This window comes from Protopterus annectens, chromosome 14.part0 (assembly GCF_019279795.1).
Source record: "Protopterus annectens isolate FY-2018-M chromosome 14.part0, PAN1.0, whole genome shotgun sequence".
Taxonomy (NCBI): Eukaryota; Metazoa; Chordata; order Ceratodontiformes; family Protopteridae; genus Protopterus; species Protopterus annectens.
The window spans coordinates 827,519,149-827,546,024 of record NC_056748.1 but is presented as its reverse complement, the minus strand read 5'-3'; the positions used below and the strand labels follow the sequence as shown (position 1 = coordinate 827,546,024).

General features: G+C 35.4%; 1 protein-coding gene across 1 annotated transcript in view; it reads right to left on the bottom strand.

Annotated features, from left to right (window-relative positions):
- Nucleotides 1-25,679, bottom strand: part of TLL2 (tolloid like 2) — a 2,712,623-nt gene extending 2,686,944 nt beyond the window's left edge. The window contains exon 1 of the mRNA XM_044056577.1: nt 25,285-25,679. Coding sequence (XP_043912512.1) covers nt 25,285-25,456 — 172 coding nt within the window. The 5' untranslated portion in view covers nt 25,457-25,679. The remainder of the gene's footprint in view (nt 1-25,284) is intronic.
- Nucleotides 25,680-26,876: the final 1,197 nt, after the last annotated feature.

Below are 26,876 nucleotides of genomic sequence, written 5' to 3'. Positions count from 1 at the left end.
ATTTCTTCTTCAGATGTCTCAAGATCTTCCTGCTTCTCCTTACTTTGAGGACTCACTCTATCATGCTGTGATATAACTTGTGTTAACATCATCTTCTATTTTTTTAACTTCTACTTTACTTATCATCTTTTCTACATTCCCTCTTTGTGATATTTTTTTATTGTGAAATTTTCCATATCTAGATGCCTTTGCCTGTATTTCTCTTCGAATATCTTTGGGGGTGCATTCTTTATATTGATTAATTTGGCTTTCTCCTTTGTATAAATATTGCACCATATCAAATCTTTTCTTTCTTTCTTATGTTCATATTTTTTTTATCTTGGTTCTTGTGCATCCAGCTATCTTTTTTTAATTTTTAACCTACTTCTATCCATGATATATGCTACATAAATATAGTCTATATATCAGTGTTGTTTTGGTGAGATTTTGTGAAAATAGGGTCCACCTCATGAAAGTACTTACCAAGACTGGAGGATGAATTCAATTTCTGCAACACTATCCCTTGCATGCTGACCTATCATTTCTCCATTCAGACCCCCATCATCTCTCCATTTGGACCCTTTTGTCTTCCTGTATGACTGAAGTTATGAGATTTTAGTGATGGTGATGGCTTGGAGGGTGTTTCTTGTGTTTAGTGAGTTGCTCTTTGGAAGCCGTTTTATGTGGATTGGTTTCCCTTAAGTAGATTTTGCAAATGAGTTGGTTTTCCTTTCAAAACTGGAGATAGGCTCAAGCTACACCTGGTGTCATTTTTGGATCGCTTTCATGTTCAGATAGTCTCTAAGCTTCTCGCTGAGGTCACAAGCTGGAAGAGTTTTTTTTTTCTTTTCTTCTTCTTCTTGTCTTCTTTGGTTTGTGGGCTGTTTTCCAATCAAGTGGATGGTTGAGAGAAAATCAGGATGGCAGAGTAATAATGTCAAGTTCAGGGTCAACGGTTACAAAAGAGCCAATCCTGGTTTAACCTTAAAGTGATACTTACCTTTAACTTAAATATTCTATGAAGACATAAAATACTGTAGTGAAGCTGCGAATACTGGAGGATCGGGGGGTTAAAGGTACTTATCCTTTTTGGGGGGAGTTGTGGTTCAAGTGGGCAGATGAAATAACAGATTTTACATTGATGCTAATATTACCAAGGATATCAAAATAGAAAATAGAATGTCTGCCATACATTACTGACTTCAGACATGACAGTATAAACAGTGTCTGACATTTGTTATTGACTTCAGGCATCACAGTATTGTTAATTAATTGCTGGAAAGTTATAGTTATTTTAGCAATAAGCTAGAGATGTGAATAAAGGGTATAGATAGTTTATGAAGGTCTTGAAAGTTGAAAATTATGCTGCCTGGGTAAAATATTTATTTCTCAGCTTTCCCTGATGAACAAAGAGAGCTTAGAGTCTGACTTAAATTCTGAATTTGTCTTTCTTGATACCTCTTAAGCCTGATGACTGTTAATGATACTTAATGTTGTTAAGTTACCGAAGTACATGGAACATATAAAGCATTACAAGTATATGTTTTATGATATATGAAAAGAAAGTGTGAATCATAATGGTCCTTCACTCTCACTTTATTATGTATTTTAGATGCATTAAGATATATTGCTGTTTCCTTCCACATAAAAATATGTATATGTTACTGATGTTATATGAAGTATAAAAGCCTATTTCAATTCAAGCACTGATAGATACATGTTGTAGCACATTAGCCCATTCTACGAATAGAAATATTTAATTCTTACTTTTGAGGAAAATAGGTTAGGCTTACAACAGCACAGAAGAAATGTTAACTTGGTGCTTGCTTCTAAATCTATATACATATATATATATATATATATATATATATATATATATACATATATATATATATATATATATATATATAAATATATATATATATATATATATATATATACACATATATATATATATATATATATATACACATATATATATATATATATATATACACACATATATATATATATATATATATATACACATATATATATATATATATATATATATATATATATATATATATATATATATATAGAGAGAGAGAGATGATTTACAGGTACAAATTAACACACTGTTATTTATTACAGATATGCATCTCCTCAGACATAAATACTTGCATTTAAGATATTCTTTTCGTATATGAGTGTTGGTAAATGTCTCTGCTCTTTCTTGAGTGTATTGAGAGTAGTACTGTATTTGGTAGGTATGTTTATTCCTCTACTTATATGTGTTGTTTCAGTTACTGTGGTGGTGGTGCTGCGGTAGCGTTGTTGCCTCACAGTAAGACGTTGTCCTGTTCGATTCTCAGCTAGAGCGTCTTCTGTGTGGAGACATGCGTGAATGGGCATACCTTCATTGAAGGTTGTGCGTCAGGGCAGGCAACTCGGCACCTAAAAATCTACTGCCAATCATTAGCGGACCGGAGTTCCGCTGTGGCGACCCCTAACCGGGAAAAGCCGAAAGACACAACAACAACAACATATGTGTTGTTTCACTTTCCTTTGTGATCTCAAAAATTGAGCTGATGCACAAAATTTTGTTTAGGCTACATATGTGTAGTTCTAAATGACAATAAAGTTTATTATGACTTGACTGATATTTTATAGGCAAGATATGGTTTGCTAATACATTATCTTGTGTACAAATGGTGAGGAGAGAGGTGAGAGCTTTCATTTGTACAAGACAGGATTACAATTTTTTTATAAAGAACATTACTTTTTTCTTAGTATCTCTATATCTTTTTAAATCCCTCCAATGTTCAATTTATTGTGAAGGTGAGGACTTTTATTCATCAGATCCTCATTAAATGACGGGTCACTTATTAATGGTTAAACCTCCCATGATAAATACTAAAACAGGGTTATGATTCATGTTTGAAATGAAGCACATTTATAATTGAAGTAAATGTTTTTTCATAACTGCTTTAGGTCACTACTTAATAAATAAAATGACACCTTATATATTTTGTTATTTCAGGTAAAATACCTACTTAATTAGGTAATCCACATTTTGTTTAATAATATATGTGCAAGCAACATTTTAAACTGTACAATATCAATGGAAATTATACTGCTAGGTTACAAAATTCTAGTTTTCTCAAGGTTTACTTAAGATAACATACCTTTTATTTTATGAGTTCACGTATCATACATTACAATGCTGTTTAAGGTTGTTAGTAACATGGTTCTTGAATGCTGAATGGGATTCATGTTGTATACTTCTAAAGGTATACCAGATTTATTCTTTTTTGAACTCACATCATTTTACGCACACACATGCATATGTAAACCTATGCCATCTCAGTTAGTAATATATAAGATTATAAGCACATATTTTAATATAATTTTATATTTAGGTTCATAGGTTCATAGGTTCATACTAGGCTATCTGCCCTAGGGCATTTATAAGCCTAGCCAGAGTATGTTTGGCTTTCGCCACCCATTTTAAATTAATTTTGCTATGCCCTTTTTCGAGGTTAGTATACTGTACCTCTGTCTAACAGTGACACAGAAGTGATACCAGGGGTAAACCTATGATCTCCCATCCACTCATCAAGATTCCTCTTGAACAGAGTCAATGAGGGACTCTGCCTAACCTGGACTGGGATTTTATTCCATAGTGAAGGGAGCCTCTGGGTTATGAATCTGTCCCTCCAGCATGTCCTATTTATTTCAGTGCTGAGGTTCAAGTCTCTCAGCGTAGCTCGATGGGATTTGGATTTTTGAGGTGCAGCATGTCCCTTAATTCGGGTTGGACATGGCCTTATACGTCAGGCACAGGTCACCTCTGAGCAGTCGGTATGCCACTGAGTAGAGCTGGAGTTTCTTTAACCGGGCAGCATATGGCATCTGTTTGAGCCCTTTGATCCTCTTGGTGAGGTACTTTTGGGGTCTTTCCAGTTGCTGCAGGTGTTTGGTAAGGTACATCCCAAAAGGGGCATTGTACTCGATTATGGGCCTGATGAGGGACGAGTAAAGAGGCACGATGACCTCCCCTAATCTAGATGTGAATCCCTTCATGATTAGGTGGGTTATATAAAATGTTTTTCTAACCACTTTGGCCACGTGGTTGTCAAATGAGAGATTGCTATCAACTTGGGTCCCCAGGTCCCTAATGACTTCTTCTGTACTTAATGGATTACCACCTATGTGGTAATTTGTGGGCACTTTGTTTTTGCCAAAGGGGATGATTATACACTTTTTGGCATTTAGCTTGAGGCCATGGCTCTGGCACCAGTTGTCTGTTTCTATGAGGCCCTTTTGGAGGATGCTTGTGTCGGCTGGAGAGTCGATTATGGCACCCAGTTTGCAGTCATCTGCGAACTTGATCAGCCACAGTCCTTCCGTGTTGGCCTGTACCTCCGAGAAATATATACCAAACAAGAGAGGTCCCAGGACTGAGCCTTGTGGGACGCCACTTGTAACTGGTTTGGAGTCTGACATGGCTCCAGCAATTCTAACCATGTGGGTTCTGTCCTTGAGCCAGTTTGCAACCCATCTAGTGACATAGGGGTTTATATTTAAGCTGGTGAGCTTATCTATAATGCCCGAGTGGGGTATTGTATCAAGGCTTTGCAAGGTCCAGATAGGCTGTGTGGACCACCTTCCCTTCGTCAATGGCCTTGGTGACTGTTTCAAAGAAGTCAACCAGGTTTAAGAGGCAGGATCTGCCCTTAACAAAGCCAAACTGGGTAGGATCCAGTGTCTGTAGGTCCCCAATATCTTTATTTATGAGGTCCATAATGATCCTTTCCATAGCTTTGCAGACCAAGCTAGTCAGGCTTATGGGGCGATAGTTTCCAGGGTCCGTTGAGGCACCACCTTTGTGGAGAGGGACCACTGTTGCTGCACGCCACTCTTTGGGTACATATCCTGTAGTAAGGCTGAGATTGAACAGTAGTTTTATGTTTGGGTTTAGCTCTTCTTGGAGTTCATGTAGGACGCAGCCTGGGACACCGTCTGGTCCCATTGATGCTGTGTTTTTGCTTTGGAGAGGGCGGCTCCCACCTGAGCATCTGAGATGTCGGGGGGGGCAGCACTCTGCTGGGATAGATATTTGCACTTTTGGTGGGGAGGGGGGGGGAGTTTGCGCTGAACCTGTCAGCTAGGATATTGGCAATGTCTGTGGGATCAGTGTATTTGTTGTCATTTTGGACTAATTCTGAGCATATCTGTGAATTCCCACCCAGGTTCCTAACATAACTAAAGAAAGCCTTGTGATTATCTTTAGTGTCCTGTGCAATTTTTCTCTCGAAGCTGGCCTTTGACGATTTTATGAGTGCCCTTAGTTTTTTGCTAATACTGATCAGAGATGCCTTCCCTTTTGGGATTTTGCTCTATCATGTAGTAGCCTCCTCCTTCTATTGTATAGTTTGTTTATGGCTGGGGTCCACCAGACAGGTCGCCTGCCTTTGGAGGATTGGGTCTTGGTTTTATTTGGGATTGCATGATCCATGCATTCCTGAAGGTGTTCATAGAATGCATTTATAAAGGATTCTGCGGTCTGGGCCGTATTTTCCACAGGCCCGGGGGCTTTGAAGGATTCCACCTCAGTTTTGAGGAGTGTGAAATTTGCTTTAGAGAAGTTTTTCACTGTGGTTTTCTGGGCAGGGGGTGGGGTCGGGATGTAAATATCCAGTGAGATCAGTTTATGGTCTGATCTTACCAGTGAGGGATAATTGCACTATACTTTAATATAAATGACTTGCAGAATAATTTTGGTATTAAAATTGTATTATTAATTTGTTAATATTTGTTTAATAAGTAACTTTCTGGATAAAGTGCAATCTCAAATAGCTAAAGGCGAGGTGTGACTTGGGAGGAGACTTTAGAGGGATCGTTTGAATAGAAAGCTATTCAGACATGGGGTCTACATTTTATTTAAATGTTTAATATTTCAGTGTTTAATTACCTATAATTCATTGTCTATGAACATCAATAACTTAAGCTTGTTTGATAAACATATACAATTATTTTCAGTCATATTTTCTTTTACTTTTTTTTTTACTTCTTTTACTTTTCTTATATTAAGAGCATGTGGCTACCTATATTTCCACTGAGACATTATATATGAAGTGTATTTCTATCAATATCAATGGTCTGAATAACAATTGCAAATGAGAGTTTTAAGCAAATATCTAAAAATTTTAAAGCTCAAGTTGTATTTTTATAAGAGGCACGTTTATTACAGGAAGACATTAACATACTTAATAATAATATTCAGTACTTGTTAGCTCACATTATAAATAAAAAAAGGTGTTGCAATGTTATGGAAAAATTCTGAATTAATGTTTAAAATTAAAATGTATACAATGATAGATCTGGGATGTTTTGTCTAGTATCTTTGGAAATAAATAGAAAAATATGCACTTTTATAAACCTTCATTGGACTCCTGGGTTAGGAGTTAAAGTGTTTAAGTAACAATTTGAGGAGATTAAACACCATACTAAAGGAAGTATAATTTTAGTTGGAGACTTTAACTGTATATGAATGATTATGATACTAACACAACAAATAAGCATAGGAAACCAACGTCAGCCAAGGCATTAATAGACTTCATAGATATGTTTAATATTAAGGACATAAATGAATTCACAGATACAAATTCATTATTTTTACACATTATTCACATTGACATGGTACCCAGTCGAGAACAGACAAAGTATATATTTCAAGTGAAATTATGGAAAAATAGATAAAGTTAAGGTTGCCACATGCCCCCTATCTGATCATAATGCAATTACATTTGAACTGGAAATGAATGCAAATAAAGTACTTCTGTTAATAGAATTCCATCATATATAACTAACCTGAAATATTTTAAGGAATTTTATAACAAGGAAATTCAATCTTTTATAAATGCAAATTTAACAGAGAGTATATCTGAGATGTATGTGTGGGATTCTTCAAAATCCTATCTATATGGCAAAGTTCTATCCTGGTATATTAATAAGAAAAAAGAATGGAATAATAAATTATTAGAGCTGCAAATGAAGGTTGACAAACTAATATTAGATATCCATAAAGGTAATAAAAACCTAATAAAAAATCTTGATGAGATGAATAAAAAATATTTAGAAACATTACACCATAAAACTATGATTAATTTAGAGAAGATTAAAATGGGTTTTTATTCTATGAATTCTAAAAACCAACATAGATTAGTAAACAGAACAAAGGGGATTATTACATCTTATCAAATAAATTAAGTTTATATTCCTGAAACTAGGAAAAAGGTTTCAGATTTAGAAGACATTTTAGAGGACTTTAAAATACACTTTAATTCAATTAACTTATGTAATCCAGTAATAGAACCACAGGGTATAATAAAATTCTTTTTTATGAAACATATCAAAAATAAGTTAATTGTAGACCAAATAAAGCTAATAGATAAGCCAATTTCAATGCCAGAATTTAAATCTCAAGTTAGTAAATTAAAATTAAATAAAGCACCTGGGATTATTTATTATTTATTTTATTTTTACATTTGTTAACCGGGAAAGTCTATCTGGTCATGTGTCCTTTTTCAGTGGAGGCCTGGGGAGAAAAGCTCCAATGTCATACAGTACAAAGTCAGTAGTATATAGTATAGTAGCCAAGTTTTAAAAGCACTGATTTGATACATAACGCTAATACAATGATAGTTTTACAGGAGTTAAACAAAAGTAATTATAGCAAAAACATTTACAACAGTAATAGTTTCACAAGAGTTAAACAACAGGAATTATAGCAAGAACATTTAATACATCATGAGTATTTGTACTTAATTTCAGTGCACAGAGCTTTGAAACAACAAGATATATAGGTATGATCAAAACATTAAAAATTGATAGAGATAAGTTTGCTATATGACTCTACAAGGAGTTTGTTGAATGAGTTCAATGTTTAAGGAGGTAGTCTAGTATAGTACTGAAGGAAGGTTGGAAGGGTGGTTTGAAGGGGTCTAACATGGACTGTGACAGGAGCAAAGCCAGGAGTTTGCAAGGTGGGTTTTGGGGAGTTTTTTTAAAACTGTTTAGATGCGGAGGTGGTCATTAGTGGATTGGGCAGAGAGTTCCAAAGCTTGAAAATATAGTTGGAGAAGAGGGCTTCACCTGCTGTGTTTTTTCCTTTGGTGACCTGGAGGAGTAGTTTATTGTTTCAGCAAAGGGATCTAGATGCATAGTATGGTTGAATAAGGTCTTTGAGGGTTGGGATATTTTCCCATTTCTTTAACAGTATTCTTCCAGAAATGTATAAATTATTACCTAAGGAAGACTTGGCAATATTAAGAGTCTTTGCATTGGCTAAAGAAGCAAAAAATATTCCTCCATCATGGAAATATACATTAATTTCTCCAATATTAAAGTCAGAAAAAGATGGAAAATAATGCTCAATTTATAGACCAATATCCTTATTAAATGCTGATTATAAGATTTTTATGGCAATACATGTTAACAGAATTAAACAGTTTTTACCGTTACTGATTGAAGATCAAACTGGTTTTATACGGAATAGAAACACATATAATAATACTAAAGGAGTTCTTAACAATAACTGACTATGTTAATATTACAAAAGGAAGCTTGATTCTAGTAAGTCTAGACAGTAATAGTGCCTTTGATTCAGTTCACTAAGATTATTTACTGCTAGCCCTGGAAGAGTATAGATTACTATATGAAAATGTTCTAGCTTATGTAGAGATTGGATCGTATAGATCTAGACCAATTACAATTACCAAAGGTACTAAGCAAGGATGTCCATTGTCTCCATTACTATTTGTTTTAGTCATAGAACCATTTGTGAATTGGATCAGATTGAACACTTACATCAAAAGTATATTCTTTAGTAATCATTTAAACTGTAAAATTCAGCTGTTTGCAGATGATATCCTATTAACCTTGCATAATTATGGCAGTTTGTTACAAGCTTTATTTGAGACAATGGAACTCTTCCAAAAGATTTCTAGCCTTAAATTTAATTATAATAAAAGTAAATTTTTTACTTATAAACTGTAATAAGAAAAATGTGGATAAGAAGTTTTCTAATTATATGGTTCTACATAACAAAATTAAGTATCTAGATATTACATTATCAAAATTTAACAAAACAACAATTAATTATACCAATATTTAAAATAAAATAAAACAACTTGTGGATAGTTGGAATATTTTTTTCAATAGAGGACAGGTTGCTCTTAATTAACATACTTATATTTCCAGAAATATTATATTATATCTTATACAAGCTATTTCTCTTCCTCTTTTTAAAGAATGTATACATCAATTTAACAAACTAATGTTAAACTTTTTATTGTATCCCAATAAACCTAGAATAGCATTAAACTATCATCTAAAAGATTGGACAAAAGGACCAACCAGCACTGCAACCAAACGTATATTGAAATAAAATAAAAAACTGAGAGCTTTCTTTTAAAATCAACTTCACGCAGACTTCATCAGAATAGTTTTTGTCTACCACTGATGACGCATTTAAATATAAAATAGCCAATTAAATCGAGTGGATACCACAGAGCAGGCAATGTCACAAATAGGAATTATGGGAGTTGTAGTATGTAACATTCATGAAGCACAGAAGCATAAAATTCACACAACCATGATGAAGTTAAAATACAATAATAGTACATACTATATAGAAATGCAGTATAAAAATGCAAAGTAAACAATTTATATAATACTATAAACACAATGTGCTGAAGAGAGTATGTAAAAAAATGTAACTATGATGAATAGAAAGATGCAAACCCAGCTGAATTACAATGTTTTAAAACCTTGAGTCAATGCATATATAAATAGTTGAATAAATGCTTTTCATACATAAATGTCAGATAATGAAAAAGGATGATTTTCAGGAAATATGAAACAAATCAATGGAGGAAGATATAAAACATTAAGATGAAATTTGTAAAGTGGTTACAAAATGTATATGGAAAAAGGAAGAAATAAAAAAACTGGAAACCAATACCATTGGGCAGTAGTGACTATAAAATATCTACGATGATTATTCAGAGAAGAATAATGGATGTCATGAAAAAAGAATGGACAAGGGTTTATGGGGTTAGAAGGAACAAGTAAATGAAATGCTAATGATAGTTAAAGAAGTGGCTGAGTGTATAGATAAGGGGGAAGGAGAAGGAAAAATAATAGTACATGATGACTGGGGTATGTGACAGTATTGATAATGTGAAAATGTTGAATATTTTAACAGAATACAAAACAGGAGAAACAAATAAGGATAGTGAGGACAATGTATACAAATTCCTGTGTGTCTGTGATGGTGATTGGGTAGGAAAAGGACAAGACATGGAAGAGGGGTATAGCAAGGCTGTCCATTGAACATGTTTTCGGATGGTAATGAATACAGCTATATAGATATGTAGATCACGGTTAGAGGATGGTAGATGGGAAGTTAAGGAAGGGATAAAGTTGCCATTAATGTTAACCTACACTGACTGTTTGGTTTAGTAACCAAGAACAAACACTGTATGAGAGAACATTTTTGAAACAAAGCAATTTTGGGGTACAGTAAAACCATGGTTAAATAAGTGAAAAAGTAAGGGGTTTGGAGATGTGGTAAGAATGACAATAAATTGTTTTACCAGCAGTGAAACTGGTGTTCCAGGTCTTCAGTTTGGAAGGGAACAAATAGTGATAAAACATTGGAGAGAAGTTCTAAAAAATGCAAAACAAAATGACAGATTGATGGAGGATGCTTCAAGTTGTCCCAAAAAAGGGTATATATGTTAAACACATATATTTTAAGAAAGCTAGCATACATAGGTAGTGCTTATATGTTTCCATGATGTATGGAAACTGAACTGTCTGCAGGATACTTTTTTTGATTTTTTTTTTTTTGTGTGGGGAACAAGGTTGAATCCAACCAAAAGAGGGGTAGTTTATAATGTAAAAGAAAAGGGTGGGCTTGAATTTAATATATCCAGTTGCTACCTTAGCATTAATAAATTTGTTTTGGGTGTTTAAATTAGTGGCTGAAGAAAAGACAATGCTAGGAAATTTGTTATTTGAAAAATACAAAGGTATGTGGATGGGTGGGTTTAAGGAAAGGAGAAAAAGGTTTGAATGAGAAGGAATATGAAAGTAAAATAAAGACTTGAAAAATTGATATAAATGAAGTAGAAATGAAAAGAATGGTATAAAAAATAAAGAAATGGGGTGAATAGAAGAAAGCAATAAGGAAGGTAGGAGAGATGTGAATCCATTTTTGAAGCCAGCAATTTTATGTGGCGTTTATTACTGGGCAAATTGCCAGTAAAAAGTAACATGAAATATAAAATGATAGAAAACAGAATGTATAATATCTGTAACACTGAAGAGACATCACAACAATTGTTTTTGGATTATATGAAAAATTAATGTTTTGGGACATTATTCAAAGACGTTTATGATTGGAAAGTATTTAAAATTTGATATTGACATGGTGCTATATGGGAAATGTAAGGCTAGAAATGAAAAAGAAACTGAAGAACGGGATGCAATCTTATTCATTGTTACTTGTTTATGGAAAAGAAGATGTGAAGAATTGCCATAAAAGATGATAAGGAAGTAACATATGACATAAAGAAGTTACGATGGAAAGGGTAGGGATGAAATGAATGTTAACTGCATTTATGAAAATGTAGATCTTAATGAAACATTTTACATAGTTAATGTGTAAATGAAGAAAGAAAGACAGATGTAAACTTGCTAATATAATAAAGCATCCCATTTTATTTGCAGTAGAGGAAGTGAAGCACTCGCTGGAGCTGCTATGTGGGGCTGGAGTGCTGCTACTGCAGTTCCAGCAGTCCCAGAATGGAAGAGAGTGCAGCACAGATGGAGAGAGGAACAGGGGAAATACCTACTGAAGGAAGGAAAAAGAGATGAAATAACTGTCACAGAGTTGGAAATTGGAGGACTGGACACACAAGTGCTGATAAATTTGATGAACCGGGCAGAGCCAAAGAAAGGAGTGGAAGCAAGATGGAGTGACATGGTGGAGAGAGTTTTACAGGGTGAAGAAACTGAGGGGAAGCTGGCTGGTTAAGTAGCCAGTTTTACGGGTTTAATTCTGCAACAGGGTTTTTTGTTACAAGAAAGAAGAAATTATGCAGATGCAGCAGGGCAAGGAAGATTGGAAGAAGGAACTGAAAGGAGACAAATATTTGCAATTTCTCAATGGCCACCGAGATGACAACGACTAGTGAGAATAAAAAAAGCAAAGATTATGTCAGTGTGAACAGGTATAACATCAAGGATAGTATTATTTCACCATTGGGTTTGACATTGAAGACATAAAAGCACCAATAAATTTGAGAGCTGAAAATTTCTGTAAGGTGACATATTAAAGTTTTAACTTCATGGAAAAACTCTGAATGAGGCTGTAAAAGAAACACAGTAATACCATGGAAAGAATTATTATTACACAGCTTGACACTACAACTAAAAAAAATAAATGAGCAATTTAGGACTTCAGATATGGATGAGCATAAAAAATGTTTTTTTTTTTCTTTCACTCTGTAGTAAAGTACATAAAGTTAAAAGAATATGCGCTGAAAGAAATGCTTGGCCTGGAGGTGGGAAGTATGGGTAACTGTGGATGTCAAAGATGAGAAAATTCAACATATTTCAAATCATTAATTGTGAATGGGAAGAGAGAATTTGTTAGGTACTGGGGCTGACCTAAAGCATGTTGTTTCTGTGGGGATGAAAATCATTTAGTACAAGACTGTAACAAATGAAGATGTGGCTAAGTTGGGGAAAGAGAAGACATACAAGCAAAAACTGTAAGCCTGCTTGTAGAAAATGTAAATATTTTGTGCACATCTGGTTTGACTGTCCCATACTGGAAAAGGAAAGAGTAGATGAAGAGGAAAGCTCAGAAGAAAGACAAGTGGTAGAAAATATTACTACAGAAGATGTTGAAAGTGAAGGTGGTATGAGGGAAGGGGATACTGAAAAAAAGGTTAAACAAAGAAGAGGCAATTAGAAAAGAAATAACAGTTCAAAGTGATATTATTAATATACAGGAAGAGAACAGATTTGCAATTTTTGAAAGTGAAGATGAAGAAGAGGGAGAAATGGAGCCAGGAGAAGAACAAAAAGATGATCATGAAAAAAATCAATTGGAGGGAGACTCAGCAGAAGGAAAAGAAAATATGAAAAAGATGATAAAGGAATTTTAACATTAAATATGAATAACAATAGAACTTATGTAAGAGGTTTGGTAGTGGAAGAATGGTGTAAAAATAAAAAAGGGTGTTTTTTGTTGCTAGATACCAGATGTAACAAAAAAAAAAGGAAAATGATGCAGGCACTATTGGGGAAGGGGTGATTTTGTCATTAGGAAATCAGATATGTTCTGGAATAAGAATGCTTACAAAAAATGAAGAAATAAGAATTCTAGATGTAACAATAGTAGACCAGGAAGGATAGTGATACGTGACATAAGAATGAGATGAAACTGCACAAGATTAATACTGATTTATGTATATACTAATATACTAGACAGAAAACAGCTGTTTGAAGAAATTAAAATAAATTGTGTTAGTACATGTCAACAAATTGTTCAGATTTTAACTGTAATACAAGGAAAGAAAATGAAAAACCCACAGGATATTAAGGTGATAATGGAATTAATAAAATGTGTACACTTAAAAGCAGGAAATAAGAGAGAATGGACATATAAAGGGGGGATTTCTAAGACTGAAAATACTTACATAGTTTACTCTAAAGACATGAAATAAATGTACATATGGCAGAGTTTTCAGATCATAGAGCAGTATGGGCTAGAACAGGGGAAGACAGCAAAATAATAAAAGGCAGAAAAAGAGATAGATAGAACCCAGCCAATGGGGGATGCACAAACCAGTTTATTTCTTTGTGCTGGTCCCAACTCCGGATAAATGGGGAGGGTTACATCAGGAAGGGCATCAAGTGTAAAATTTTTGCCAGATCAAATATGCGGACAATACAGATTTTCATACCAGATGGGTTGAGGCCCAGGTTAACAATGACCGTCACCAGTACTGTTAGCTAACAGGGTACTGGTGGAAATTGGGCTACTGTTGGCCAAAGGAGAAGAAGAGGGGGAGGGCATGCCCGGAGGCAGAAGGAGAGCAGGAAGGTTAGGAGTGTGGAGGTGAGGGTAGGAACTTTGAATCTTGATAGTACGACTGGTAAAGGGAGAGAGATAGCTAATATTATAGAGAGAAGGAAGGTTGATATGCTTTGTGTGCAGGAGACCAGATGTAAGGGTAATAAGGCCAGGAGTATTGGAGGAGGGTTCAAATTGTTCTACCATAGATGGGAGGAGAAATGGGGTAGGGGTTATCCTGAAGGAACAGTATGTCAAGAGTGTTTTGGAGTTGAAAAAAAGTGTTGGACAGAGTGATTTTTACAAAGCTGGAAATTGATGGTGTGATGATGAATGCTGTTACTGCATACACTCTGCAAGTTGGGTGTGTGATGGATGAGAAAGAAAAATTTTGGAGGGAGTTGGATGAAGTGGTGGTGAGTGTACCCAGGGGTGAGAGAGTGGTGACTGGAGCAGATTTCAATGGGCATGCTGGTGAAGGAAACAGAGGGGATGAGGAGGTGATAAGTAGGTATGGTGTTAAGGAGAGACAGCTAAAAAGGTGCTTGGTGTGACACCTGGACAGAGGAAGGAGGACAAGGAGACCTGGTGGTGGAATGATGAAGTACAGGAGAATATACAGAGGAAGAGGTTGGTGAAGAAGAAGTCGGTTTGTTAGAGATATGAGGAAAATAGACATGAATATAAGGAGACGATGTGTACGGTGAAGAGAGAGGTGGTAAAAGCTAAGTAAAAGGCATATGGTCAGTTGTATGAAAGGTTGGACACTATGGAGGGAATTAAAAGGACCTGTACCAATTGGCTAGACAGAGGGACCGAGCTGGGAAAGATGTGCAGCAGGTTAGGGTGATAAAGGATCATGAGAGAAACATACTCACAAGTGAGGAAAGTGTGTTGAGCAGATGGAAAAAGTACTTTGAGTGGCTAATGAATAAAGAGAATGAGAGACAGAGAAGGTTGGATGATGTGGGGATAGTGAATCAGGAAGTGCAACGGATTAGCAAGAAGGAAGTAAGGACAGCTATGAAGAGGATGAGGAATGGAAAGGTTGTTAATCCAGATGACATACCTCTGGAAGCATAGAGGTGTTTAGGAGAGATGGCAGTGGGTTTTTAACCAGATTGTTTAATGAAATCTTGGAAAGTGAGAGGATATCCGGTGAGTGGAAAAGAAGTGTATTGGTACGATTTGTAAGAATAAGGGTGATGTGCAGAGCTGTAATAACTACAGAGGGATAAAACTGATCAGTCACAGCATGAAGTTACAGGAAAGAGTAGTGGAAGCTATTTTAAGAAGGGAGGTGATGATGAGTGAGCAGCGGTATGGTTTCATTCATGCCAGGAAAGAGCACTACAGATGCAATGTTTGCTCTGAGAGTGTTGATGGAGAAGTATAGAGAAGGTCAGAAGGAGTTGCTTTATGTCTTTGTGGACTTAGAGAAAGCATATGACAGGGTGCCTAGAGAGGAGTTCTGGTACTGTATGAGGAAGTCGGGAGTGGCAGAGAGGTATGCAAGAGTGGTACAGGATATGTACAAGGGCAGTGTGACAGTGGTGAGGTCTGTGGTAAGAGTGACTGATGTGTTTAAGGTGGAAGTGGAATGACATCAAGGATCAGTTCTGAGCCCTTTCTTATTTGCAATGGTGATGGACAGGTTGACAGACGAGATCAGACAGGAGTCCCTGTGAACTATGATGTTTGCGGATGACATTCTGATCTGTAGTGACAGTAGAGAACAGGTTGAGGAGACCCCGGAGAGGTGGAGATATCTTCTAGAGGGGAGAGGAACGAAGGTCAGCAGGACTAAGACAGAATATATATGTGTGTGAATGAGAGGGAGGACAGAGGAATGAGGATGTAGGGACTAGAGGTGGTGAAGGTGGATGAGTTTAAATACTTGGGATCAACAGTTCAGAGTAATGGTGAGTGTGGAAGTGAGGTAAAGAAGAGAGTGCATGCAGGGTAGAGTGAGTGGAGAAAAGTGTCAGGAGTCATTTGTGACAAACGGGTACTAGTAAGAGTGATAGGGAAGGTCTACAACATGGTAGTAAGACATGTAATGTTACATGGGTTAGAAACAGTGGCCCTGACAAAAAGACAGGAGTCAGAGCTGTAGGTGGCAGAGTAAAAGATGTTAAGATTTGCATTGGGTGTGATGAAAATGGACAGGATTAGAAATGAGTACATTACAGGATCAGCTCAGGTTGGACAGTTTGGAGAAAAAGCCAGAGAGGCAAGATTGTGTTGATTAGGACATGTGCTGAGGAGGGATGCTGGGTATATTGGGAGAAGGATGCTAAGGATGGAGCTGCCAGGTAAGAAGAAAAGAGGAAGGCCAAAGATAAGGTTAATTTGTGTGTTGAGACAGGACATGCAGGTGGCTGGTGTGACAGAGCAAGATGCAGAAGACAGGAAGAAATGGAAACAGATGATATACTGTGGTGACCCCTAATGGGAGCAGCCAAATGAAAAAAAATATATATAGATATTAACAGAAGAGTTTAAAAAGGGGGAAGAAATTATAAGAGAAATAAATACTGTGGAAAGCTCATATGACAATGAGACTGCTTTACAAAAATTGGACAAAGTGGTTGGTAATGTATAAGCAGAAGTATAAAAATACATCTGAGGTGGAAAGAAGAATAAAAACAAAGAAATAAGATGAAATTGTAATGAATTGTGAGAAAGAGAGGGAACAAGGAAATTAAAAAGTAAGGGAAATAGAAAAACAGATGTATGAAAAGAAAAAAAGTAAAAATTATGTTATACAGGTATTTTTTCATGAAAGGAAAGAAAAAGGAGGTTTCCCTTTATTTAAGAAAATAAGTGAAAATGAGACCATTCATCCTTCCTTCTATCTTAGATGCAAAGGAGATATTAAATACAAAAAAAGAATATATTATAGAGGTGGTACAGAAAATGTTTGAAAAAGAGAAAATAGATAGGCAAGAAAATGGAAAGTGGAAAAAAATCTGAAAAAGTAAACATTTTTTAGAAAATTATACAACAGAAGAAATATGGAATGTGACAAAAGAGGGTAATGGTTAATCATCTCCATGATTGGATAGTAGAGTATTGAAAGGAAATAAATAAAGATGAAAGAGAAGGTTTTTTTTAATATTATTTGAGTGGATGAAGGAAGATATAATGGAAGAAGACATGTGGTGGAATGATAAAATGTTATATGGAAAAGGGATGAAAATAGCTATTAAAACTACAAACATATAACACTATGGAATAGCTGCCTTTTGGCTTTTCCTGGTTAGGGGTCGCCACAGCGGAACTCCGGTCGGCTAATGATTGGCAGTGAATCTTTACAGTGTTGAGTTGCTAGCCCGGTGCCCATCCTTCAAGGAAGGCACAACCACTCATGCACGCACCTACCTGTAGGTCTTTTAAAATGAATTCAACTACAAGGAGGACATGCAGATTCTGCACAGAAGGCACTCCAGCCGAAAGTCGAACCAGAGAGAGTCTCTTGCTGTGAGGCGACAATGCTAACCCTATGGAATACTGATCATAAAATGTTTATGAAAAAACTCCAAAAATGATGGAGAAAGTATTGGATGAGACAACACAAGAAGGGATCTATGGCAAAAATAAATAAATAAAAGAGATGAAAGTAATATTAATTATAGTGAAAGAAAGAGACAATACTGAAAGACAGACTGACAGCATGTGACGTAGTTAAAGCCTTTGATAAAGTGAGCCATGAAGTAATGTGGCAGATTTTAGAGGCATATGGTATAGGAGAAAAAAATATGAATGTAATAAAGAAATGGTATGCAAATACATTGGCACAAATTATGACAGATTGGACAGGAAAAATAAGTATTAAGAGAGGAGTAAAACAGGGATGCCCAATGAGTATGTGCATTAGCAATGAATGCAGTAGTACAGACATGTATAACTAAATTATTTTACCAATATGCATGACATATGCAAAAGATTTAGTCCGAATAACAAAAAGCAATGAATAGATAATGGAGGTTGTAATAAGGATCAAAAAGGTTGTTTAACTGCAAAATAATTTTTTAACAAAATGAAGTGTAAGGGATTTGGTGAGATAAAAAATATATAGAATATATTTTACAAGAAAGGAAAGGAATTTGAGAATAATATTTGCTGAAGGTGAAAGTGCAATAAGTCAATGGAGAGAAATGCTTGAAAAAATAAAAAATAGTTTCTTGGTAGAAAAAGATTTGCATGTTGAATATTTACTTATTAGGAAAAGGACATATTTAGCGGATATGTTTTCTCACTCAAATGGAAAAAAAAGAGTTACTGGAGATTGTTTTACCATCATTTTGGTGCTCAAGGCTAAACCTGATGAGAAAAGGGATAATTTATAACAAAAAAAGAAGGTAGTTTGCATTTAAAAAATCCAGTGGTATGTTAAGTGTTTATGCATTTATTTTGAGAGATGAGAAAGGTACAAGAAAGGCAACAAGAAATGATAAGTAAAATATATGAAAATACACAAACGTATGGGACGAAAAAAGACAGAAGAGTAAAATAATAAAATGACATTATGGAATTTAAAGTAAATGAAGTTGATGGGAAAAGAATGATATAATACGATTTTGGAAAAAAATGTTGTGTATCCATGAAAGAAATTAAAAGAATTTGGGATAAATGTCAATAAAAATCAGAAGGAAAATGTTTATGTAGCAGAGGATTTTTTGTGGAAAATGTTATTAGACAAGTTATCAGTGAAAGGGAGTATGAAATATAAGGCTATGGAAGAGAAAAAATGTGACTGTAGTGAAAAAGAAAAAAACAAAACACTTTTTTTGGACTGCAAAAGAATAAAGAATTTTGGGAAAGATTAAAAATAAACATATATGGGAAGGATTTAAATGTATATTATGAATATCTATGGGAAGGATTTAAATGTATATCATGAATATATATGGGAAGGATTTAAATGTATATTATGAATATATATGGAAAGGATTTAAATGTATATTATGAATATATATGGAAAGGATTTAAATGTATATCATGAATATATATGGAAAGGATTTAAAAGCATATCATCAATATATATGGGAAGGATTTAAAAGCATATCATGAATATATATGGGAATGATTTAAATGTATATTATGAATATATATATATGGGAAGAATTTAAATGTATATCATGAATATATATATATATATATATATATATATATATATATATATATATGGGAATAATTTAAATGTATATCATGAATATATATGGAAAGGATTTAAATGTATAACATGGAAATGATACTATATGGGAAGTATGACAAAGTAAACAGATGTTATATTGATAAATGGGATAAAGTACTGTCTGTGACAATATGAGCTATTATGGAAAAGATATGTGAAAATTTGTTATATAAGAAGAAAATGGAAGAAAATTATGTATTAACTAAAATAAGAAGGTGGTTAGGGAAAAAAACGGGGGATAGAGGGTAAATATAAAGGGAAAAAATAATGAATGACACTAAGTAGTTTAGTTCTTTTGCACTGATAACTTGCAAATAGTTTACGTATGAATGAAAACAATTAGAATGTAAATAATTGATTTAAAAGTTATTTAAGGTAAAAAAAAATAATGAAAATTTTAATAAAGCACCTCTACTCCTTTCAACAAGTGCCATGGGTCTTTTACATCCACCTGAGCTACCACCATCTTAGGCAGGGTCTATATTATAACAGAGAACCCTTAAAATAGTGAATGCTGAATAATCAACCCAAAAAACGAAAACACAAAATTCCGAACAAACGGAACAGCGACTTTTTTCCAGGGGAAAAAAAATCGCTGGTTCGCAAAAAAAAAAAAAACACAAACACAAAATAAAGTGGGGGGCTGTGCCCCCCACACCACCCCCTACTTAAATATACCAACTCCGAGAGTGCACCACACTGGAGGAAATGGCAAAGTCTCGAAAACAGCCCAGTGATTTTTTCCCTGGGGAAAAAAAAATCGCTGTTCTGTGTCTTCGACATTTAGCTGTCGATTAAACAGCGTTCGCTATATTAAGTGTTTGCTTACTTAATAGGGAAACTCTCAGGCAGATGGGGCCTTGTTTTAACATCTCATTCAAAGTATAGCACACTAAAGAGTGCTGTACCATTCTATACTGCACTGCAGTGTCAGTATTGAAAAATTAATCCAATTAACTGGTGTGGGTACTCTATATTTTTCATTCACCCAGTGTACCTACAACTTTTTGTAGGAAAGAAAGATATTGGAACACAAAAAAATGTTGCTCTGATCATTGCCATTATTATCGACAGCGGGGGGAGGGTTAATCAGGTGTGCAGTCCAGTGAACAAAATTCTCTTGCTACAGCTCTGGCTTCAGTTTATCTAAGAGTTTGTGAAATTCAAGTTCAACAACAGAACAGATGCTGACACAGAGGTTTAAGCTGTTTAATGAGTTGCTTCCTGTGGCCCAGGGTTTAACTTCTTCAACCTCTGTTTGATTAACTGTGCGACTGAGCAAAATCACGTAAGGAGACAGTGCTCCCAGGATGAGTCTGAAAAAAGTGCATGTAGATAAGTGCCCTACCCCAGTCGGCAAGCACAATTAAATAAATAAATAACTATGACATAAAGCTACAATCTTTTTATTTGCATACAGTAACTACTGTTTTAACTTCCTCCTCTGTAGTCTCTATATAAGAATCCTTCTAACAAGTACTACAGTAATAACCGCAAAACTAAATTAGAGAAGTTATAGTATTTCACATAAAGGTTTACAAAGTGCAAAATATATGGCATCAGGGAAAAAATGTAAAAATGTATGCTGTTCAGAAAGAAATTCATCAAAATATTGAGAACAGCAGCTATCTTTAGGATGTCTGGCTGTCCAAAAATATTCAGTTGCTAAGGTAGAAAGTTGTGAATGACTTCCATCACAATCCCATTTACTTTCTGTGTAACTCCCACACAAGTCACTTAGCCAGACCAAAGTCCTTAGGCCACTCTGATAACATGCAGCAGCAAACTCCATTCAATTTTAGATGCAAAGAAAATATAAAATATCTTTACAAAGAAAGTAAGACTGAAACAACCTTATGCAGTATTTCTACTATCCTGCAAGTTATGCTCATTTGCTTTGGACAAGCATTTCAGAAAAAAAAATCAAAATAAAAAAAAAATGTAATCTAAGTGAAGTTCATTTGATAAGGTGAAGGTCTGCACTTTAAATGCTGATATATTCATATATGACCAGAGCTCGCCTCCTAACAGGCTTTGAGGTACAAAAAGAGCTGCAGAACAGGACTATAAACTGTTGTCAAATACTCTGTAGACAGTTTACCTTCTAGTTAACATCAAAAGGATCTGAAATCATTGAAGCTGCAAGGTTTGTTCATACACAAGGACATGCGCAAAGTATGTAACCTTAGGTAAACTGAGTCTGCTTCAAGAGCGATCAGAGTAAACTGTCAGCACATTTACCTTGCCGCTAACCTTGGTTCATGTCATATAAAACTCTCTCATCACTGTTTCAATCACAAAGGAAGCAGCAATGAGAATGTCGGCTATAAAATCAAAATCTTAACAGTTTACTGAGTTATACCATTGAGGCAGAATAAAAAGAACTGAACTAACATAATCATTAAAATTAAAAAATTTTCTGAGGTTATATAGTCTTTAAAAATAGCATGAAGATCTTAAGGCACTCATCATCATGAGAAAAGTGAATAAATCCACAGAGTATTTCTGAATCATGCTGGTTTAATAAATATACATTTCAGTACAACTGGTGCACATTTTAATCAGAATACTACAGTATTAGAAAAACAGGCAAAAGTAATATAAGCAGTCTGTGATTTTTTTAATTGTTTTCAAACTTTAATATAAAGGCAAAATTTGCTCCTGGTGCTTTAATTTTTGAGGTGTGCATGCTTGAGATTCTCAGCACCTTACAATAACTGAACATTCATGCACTATGAACATAAAGACATAATTATAGATAACACACAGAATTAGTGCAATACTTCAGCTACTCCACAAAATCAACACAAGAAAGGTATTGTAATGAAATGATGTGGTCATTTTAATTGACAGACAAAGCTGTCCAGCCTATGTATATGCAGAATAATCTAACAGGCATAATAAGCAATACTGCACCAACTTACAGCCTTTAACTGTTGGTGACAGGAAGTCTTACAGCTGTAAGCATTCAGTCTTTAAGAAACAGACTTGATGAGGCTTTGATGCACACCTAAATTAGATTACACCACATCCAACATAAATGACAAGGTCAATAAAACAAAATTAATCTGAACATCACACACTATAATCAATAAAAGATTCTGTGCATACTGACCAAATAAAAACATACAGGCTCATACGGAGTGCACTACATAACATAATACTGCCCTTTAGTAATGTTCTCATACTCTGCCTCATATGTTTATTCAATTCTACATGTTAAGCAGAATTTTGTGCAAGTTTAAAAATACATTGGTGCACTTTTTAAAATAGTGCTTATGTCTACATATGATGACCCTGCAGAACTGGAACTGTTCCAAGCCCAGAACATGGTTTATGCCATACAGTGACCTAGTTCTTTTGAAAAACAATAATTTGAAGGTGGCATTTAAGCATTCTAGGCTCTAAGAGAATTTTGTGCAAGTTTAAAAATCCATTGGTGCACTTTTTAAAATAGTGCTTATGTCTACATATGATGACCCTGCAGAACTGGAACTGTTCCAAGCCCAGAACATGGTTTATGCCATACAGTGACCTAGTTCTTTTGAAAAACAATAATTTGAAGGTGGCATTTAAGCATTCTAGGCTCTAAGAGAATTTTGTGCAAGTTTAAAAATCCATTGGTGCACTTTTTAAAATAGTGCTTATGTCTACATATGATGACCCTGCAGAACTGGAACTGTTCCAAGCCCAGAACATGGTTTATGCCATACAGTGACCTAGTTCTTTTGAAAAACAATAATTTGAAGATGGCATTTAAGCATTCTAGGCTCTAAGAATGCCCCCCCAGCATCAAGCCAAACAGCAGCTTTTCTAGCTCTGATGCTTTCATTCCTATTATTTCAAACAGAATATTTGCTTGCAAATACTAAGCACAACCAAACGGTGTGCCCTGCCTATAGATTTGTGAAGCTACATACCTTCCATGTACATTCCCTGTTTTAACTACATCCCAGCTTACAGCCAAAAACTAAACTCTTACAAAAATATCCTATTCTTTTATGCAAACTCATATAATGCTGAATGTTTCCTCTAACTATCCTAAGAGACTTCAAACTGAACTGACACAGATTTAGTCTATATTACTTGCTTATTTATTGATGGTTTGTGAAACAAGTAAAATGGTCTGATACACATTTGACCCTTTTGAATTATGAAATGGGACAAAAAACACAAGTCATTGCAGAATAAAAAATGTCTGACTAAAACATTAGACAAAAATGTACAGAGTCAATATACTAAAGTCATTAGACCAGTTCTCAGAGATGGCATCTTTTAATGATGAGATTAAAGGATTCATGAATGTATTACAACGTAGATACAATGATAAACATATAATACAACCTTCAACACAATTTCTGTTTCAAACAGAGACAGTGTGCATTCAAAAGGCACTGTAAAGGTTATCTTTAAGTGATCACTGTACATTCAGGCACACACACTGCATTCTGCAGCAATAAAAAATGAGCACAAAATGAACAGGATAATAATAGTGTGACTTCAAAAAATCAGAATGTGGAAGTATCCTAAGAGCTATCCTAAGTAAGGTGAGATCAAGTCATTTAAGGGATATGAGGAAAAGATCATTTGTAAGAAGTAAAAGCAAGCTATTTAAATTATTTTGATTCGTATACATGTCAGTTGTGGTCATGTAAGACGGAAATAGCACTAGAGCCTGCTTACAATGATAGAAGGGGTATAGTAGTTAATTTTCTGTATCTACACAAGGTGTACTTCCCCAAACAGAAGAAAAGAGCTGAAAAGACAGTTTCACAAGTGACCCAGGTAAAAAAGTTAAACATATTCCTGGGGAAATCTGTTGTTTGAGATGAGTTGCCCAGACGTAGCAGGCACAATAATGAAAGAATAGCAACTAAATAACCGGACAATCTAGTAACGTAGATAAGTTAGGTGCTTTGGGAAGAACCTTGATGAAAACTGGCCACAAATGACATGACCGCAATGAAACACTAAACTAAGATAAATTAAGTAACAAGTGAAACTTGGTGCTCAAACCTCATTAATATCTTAAATCGACTGGACAGGGGCAACTTCAGTATAATAAATACACAACACTTCTGTCATCATTCGATGGGCATACTAGACGCGTGTTATTTATAAGTCTCCCTTAACTCTGCAAAAGACTTTTGTTCTATATCGATTTCAGGTTGCAAAGATGATGACTGTTCCGTTTACTTTTTATTTTTTACAGATTATGATGTCAGTGAATGTGGGTTACAGAACTGCATCAGTTTCCTAGCATATAATTAGTTTAAAGAGGTTGCCCTCTGCAGAGCAGCAACTCCACTGCATCCCACGGAGAAAAAACCGGTTTCACCATGTCTTATGCGTGGGACTGCAGCATTTATTTATTAGTGAAAAGTCATGCTTTTTAAAAACACAAACACACCGACACTCAGATGAAACCACCACGTCCGTGCCGTGGTACACGCAACAAGTGCCAATGACATTCATCACTGGCGGCCAATAACAGAACAAAAATATTAAAGCGTGTATCCATTTCATCAGATCATGATATGGTGCACGCAGCTCTGAACTTGAAAATCTCCCTGAGCATCTGCACACTTTATTTATACTTTACACATCCATCACTCACGCTTCAGCGGTGTACGCCCCGCACTGACTAGTGCTGTTAATCAAACAATATCTGGCTCTCCAGCTCCGTAGTTGGAATGTACAAGTGCCAATAAGTACAATCAAGCGAGTAAAAACAGCTTTCATTATCGCAGGATCAATCATGTAAGACAATAGGCCAACATGCAGTACCATAAAATGGACCAAAAACTTCGGAGCTCACAAACTTAGAACGAATTCAAATAATCTGCATGCATACATCATCTGCGTCCAAAAGTCATCATTGCTGATGATACAAACATCAATTAGAGAATCTGTGACAAAATAGATATTTAGGAAGTATGACTAAAGTTACAAAACAAAATCTACTCACCAGCTTTACAAGGGTCTTTATAATCGATGTTTTCATGATTTTCGTCTTCTAACAAGTAATCGGCATTATAATCAAAATCAAACCCTTTATTTAAGCCAGCAATCGCAATTAGCAACAGTTCTACTAATGTCAGAGTCCATAAAGTCTTGTTACTAGTAGGTACAGAGCTCATTGCTGGAAGCAAGCTATGATATCTTTATCTTGTAGATACTGCAGTCTGCAGAAAGACGTAAAATTATGTTATGGGTTATTGTGCATGGAGATCCAGTGTGCAGAAAAACCTTACTTAGCTACTAGATCAGTGAGTTTAGGTTATCTGGTAGAGGAAAAAACAGGAGCTTCCAGCTGCAATGATTAATGAACACGCTGTTTGTGCAGCAGGCACAGTCTCTCTCTTCCTGGGGTGTTCCCCGCCGACGACAATCACCGGCACTACAGCCAATGGGACAGATACAAGGAACAAAGCTCCACCCCACTCCCAAGACTGTAATGTTAGTAAAGGTGGCGGGTTTTGCCCGTTTGTTTGTTAGTAATTAACACTTTCCTGCCCAAGTTGGTGCTTTAACCTGTCCAAACGGTCGCGACTTTATTCTGGTTGACCTTGCTTGGGTACTGTGCATTAAGTACTCTTCCACCTTTTCTCTTCTGTCAGACTTTTGAGATTTTTCCAAAGAAGCTATGCACCACTGTTTTTAACAATTTCCATATTATGTAAAAATCGGGCTTCTCCCCGCAACCTTTTACCTAGCTGGCTATTATCAGAGCAAGAAAAACCAAGTGGGGAGGAGCCTGCAGAGCTGCCATGTGGCTCGGAACAAAGCTCTGCGGCTGTTGTTATAATCTGCTCTAAAGGTAAATATTGTTAGCACCTTAGATTCGCGTGTTAGAGGGCCATGGACAATCTCCGACTTTTAAGATTTCGTGGCAAACTGTAATTTGTAGTGTAGAAATAATAATGCCTTTACTTTTCGAACCGCGAGTATGCGTTTTACAGTTGTATACAACATACGTTTGTAACTTAACAGGTAATAATTGGCTATCAGTGCTTTGTCAAGTTCGTTTTTGTAGTGAATGGATTCCTTGTGGTAGTTACATCCAAGGTTCGGTTAAATTTATTTTTGACTGCAGTATATGGGTGCCAATGCTGTATCAGATCTTTGATGTATTTTGTTGTGCTCGTGTTTTCAGACTACATTCCTTTAGACGAGGAGTAAAGCAGTGTACACTCCTAACCGGCTATATCCAAAACGTAAATCACTATCTCTAGTAATGTGGCACAAATGGGTAAACTGTGGAATAATAACAGGTTATTAACAACTTCACCTGGGTCGCTTGATGGGTAAAATGCGCTCAGCATTATTTACTATGCATTAGGGCTAATAAAAATAACCCTGAAGTTGGAACTGCAAATGACGTGAACTTTTAATGTTTAAAATGAGGAACGTTCCTCCTAATGACCCGAGAGGGGGCCACCACAGATCTGATTTTAATAAATGGGCAGCTGTAAGCTACTTTTGTATTTTATGTTGGAAGCTATGATAATCTATCGAATCCCTCTAATTGTTTTAATTTGTTTTTGCTTGTTTGCGGTT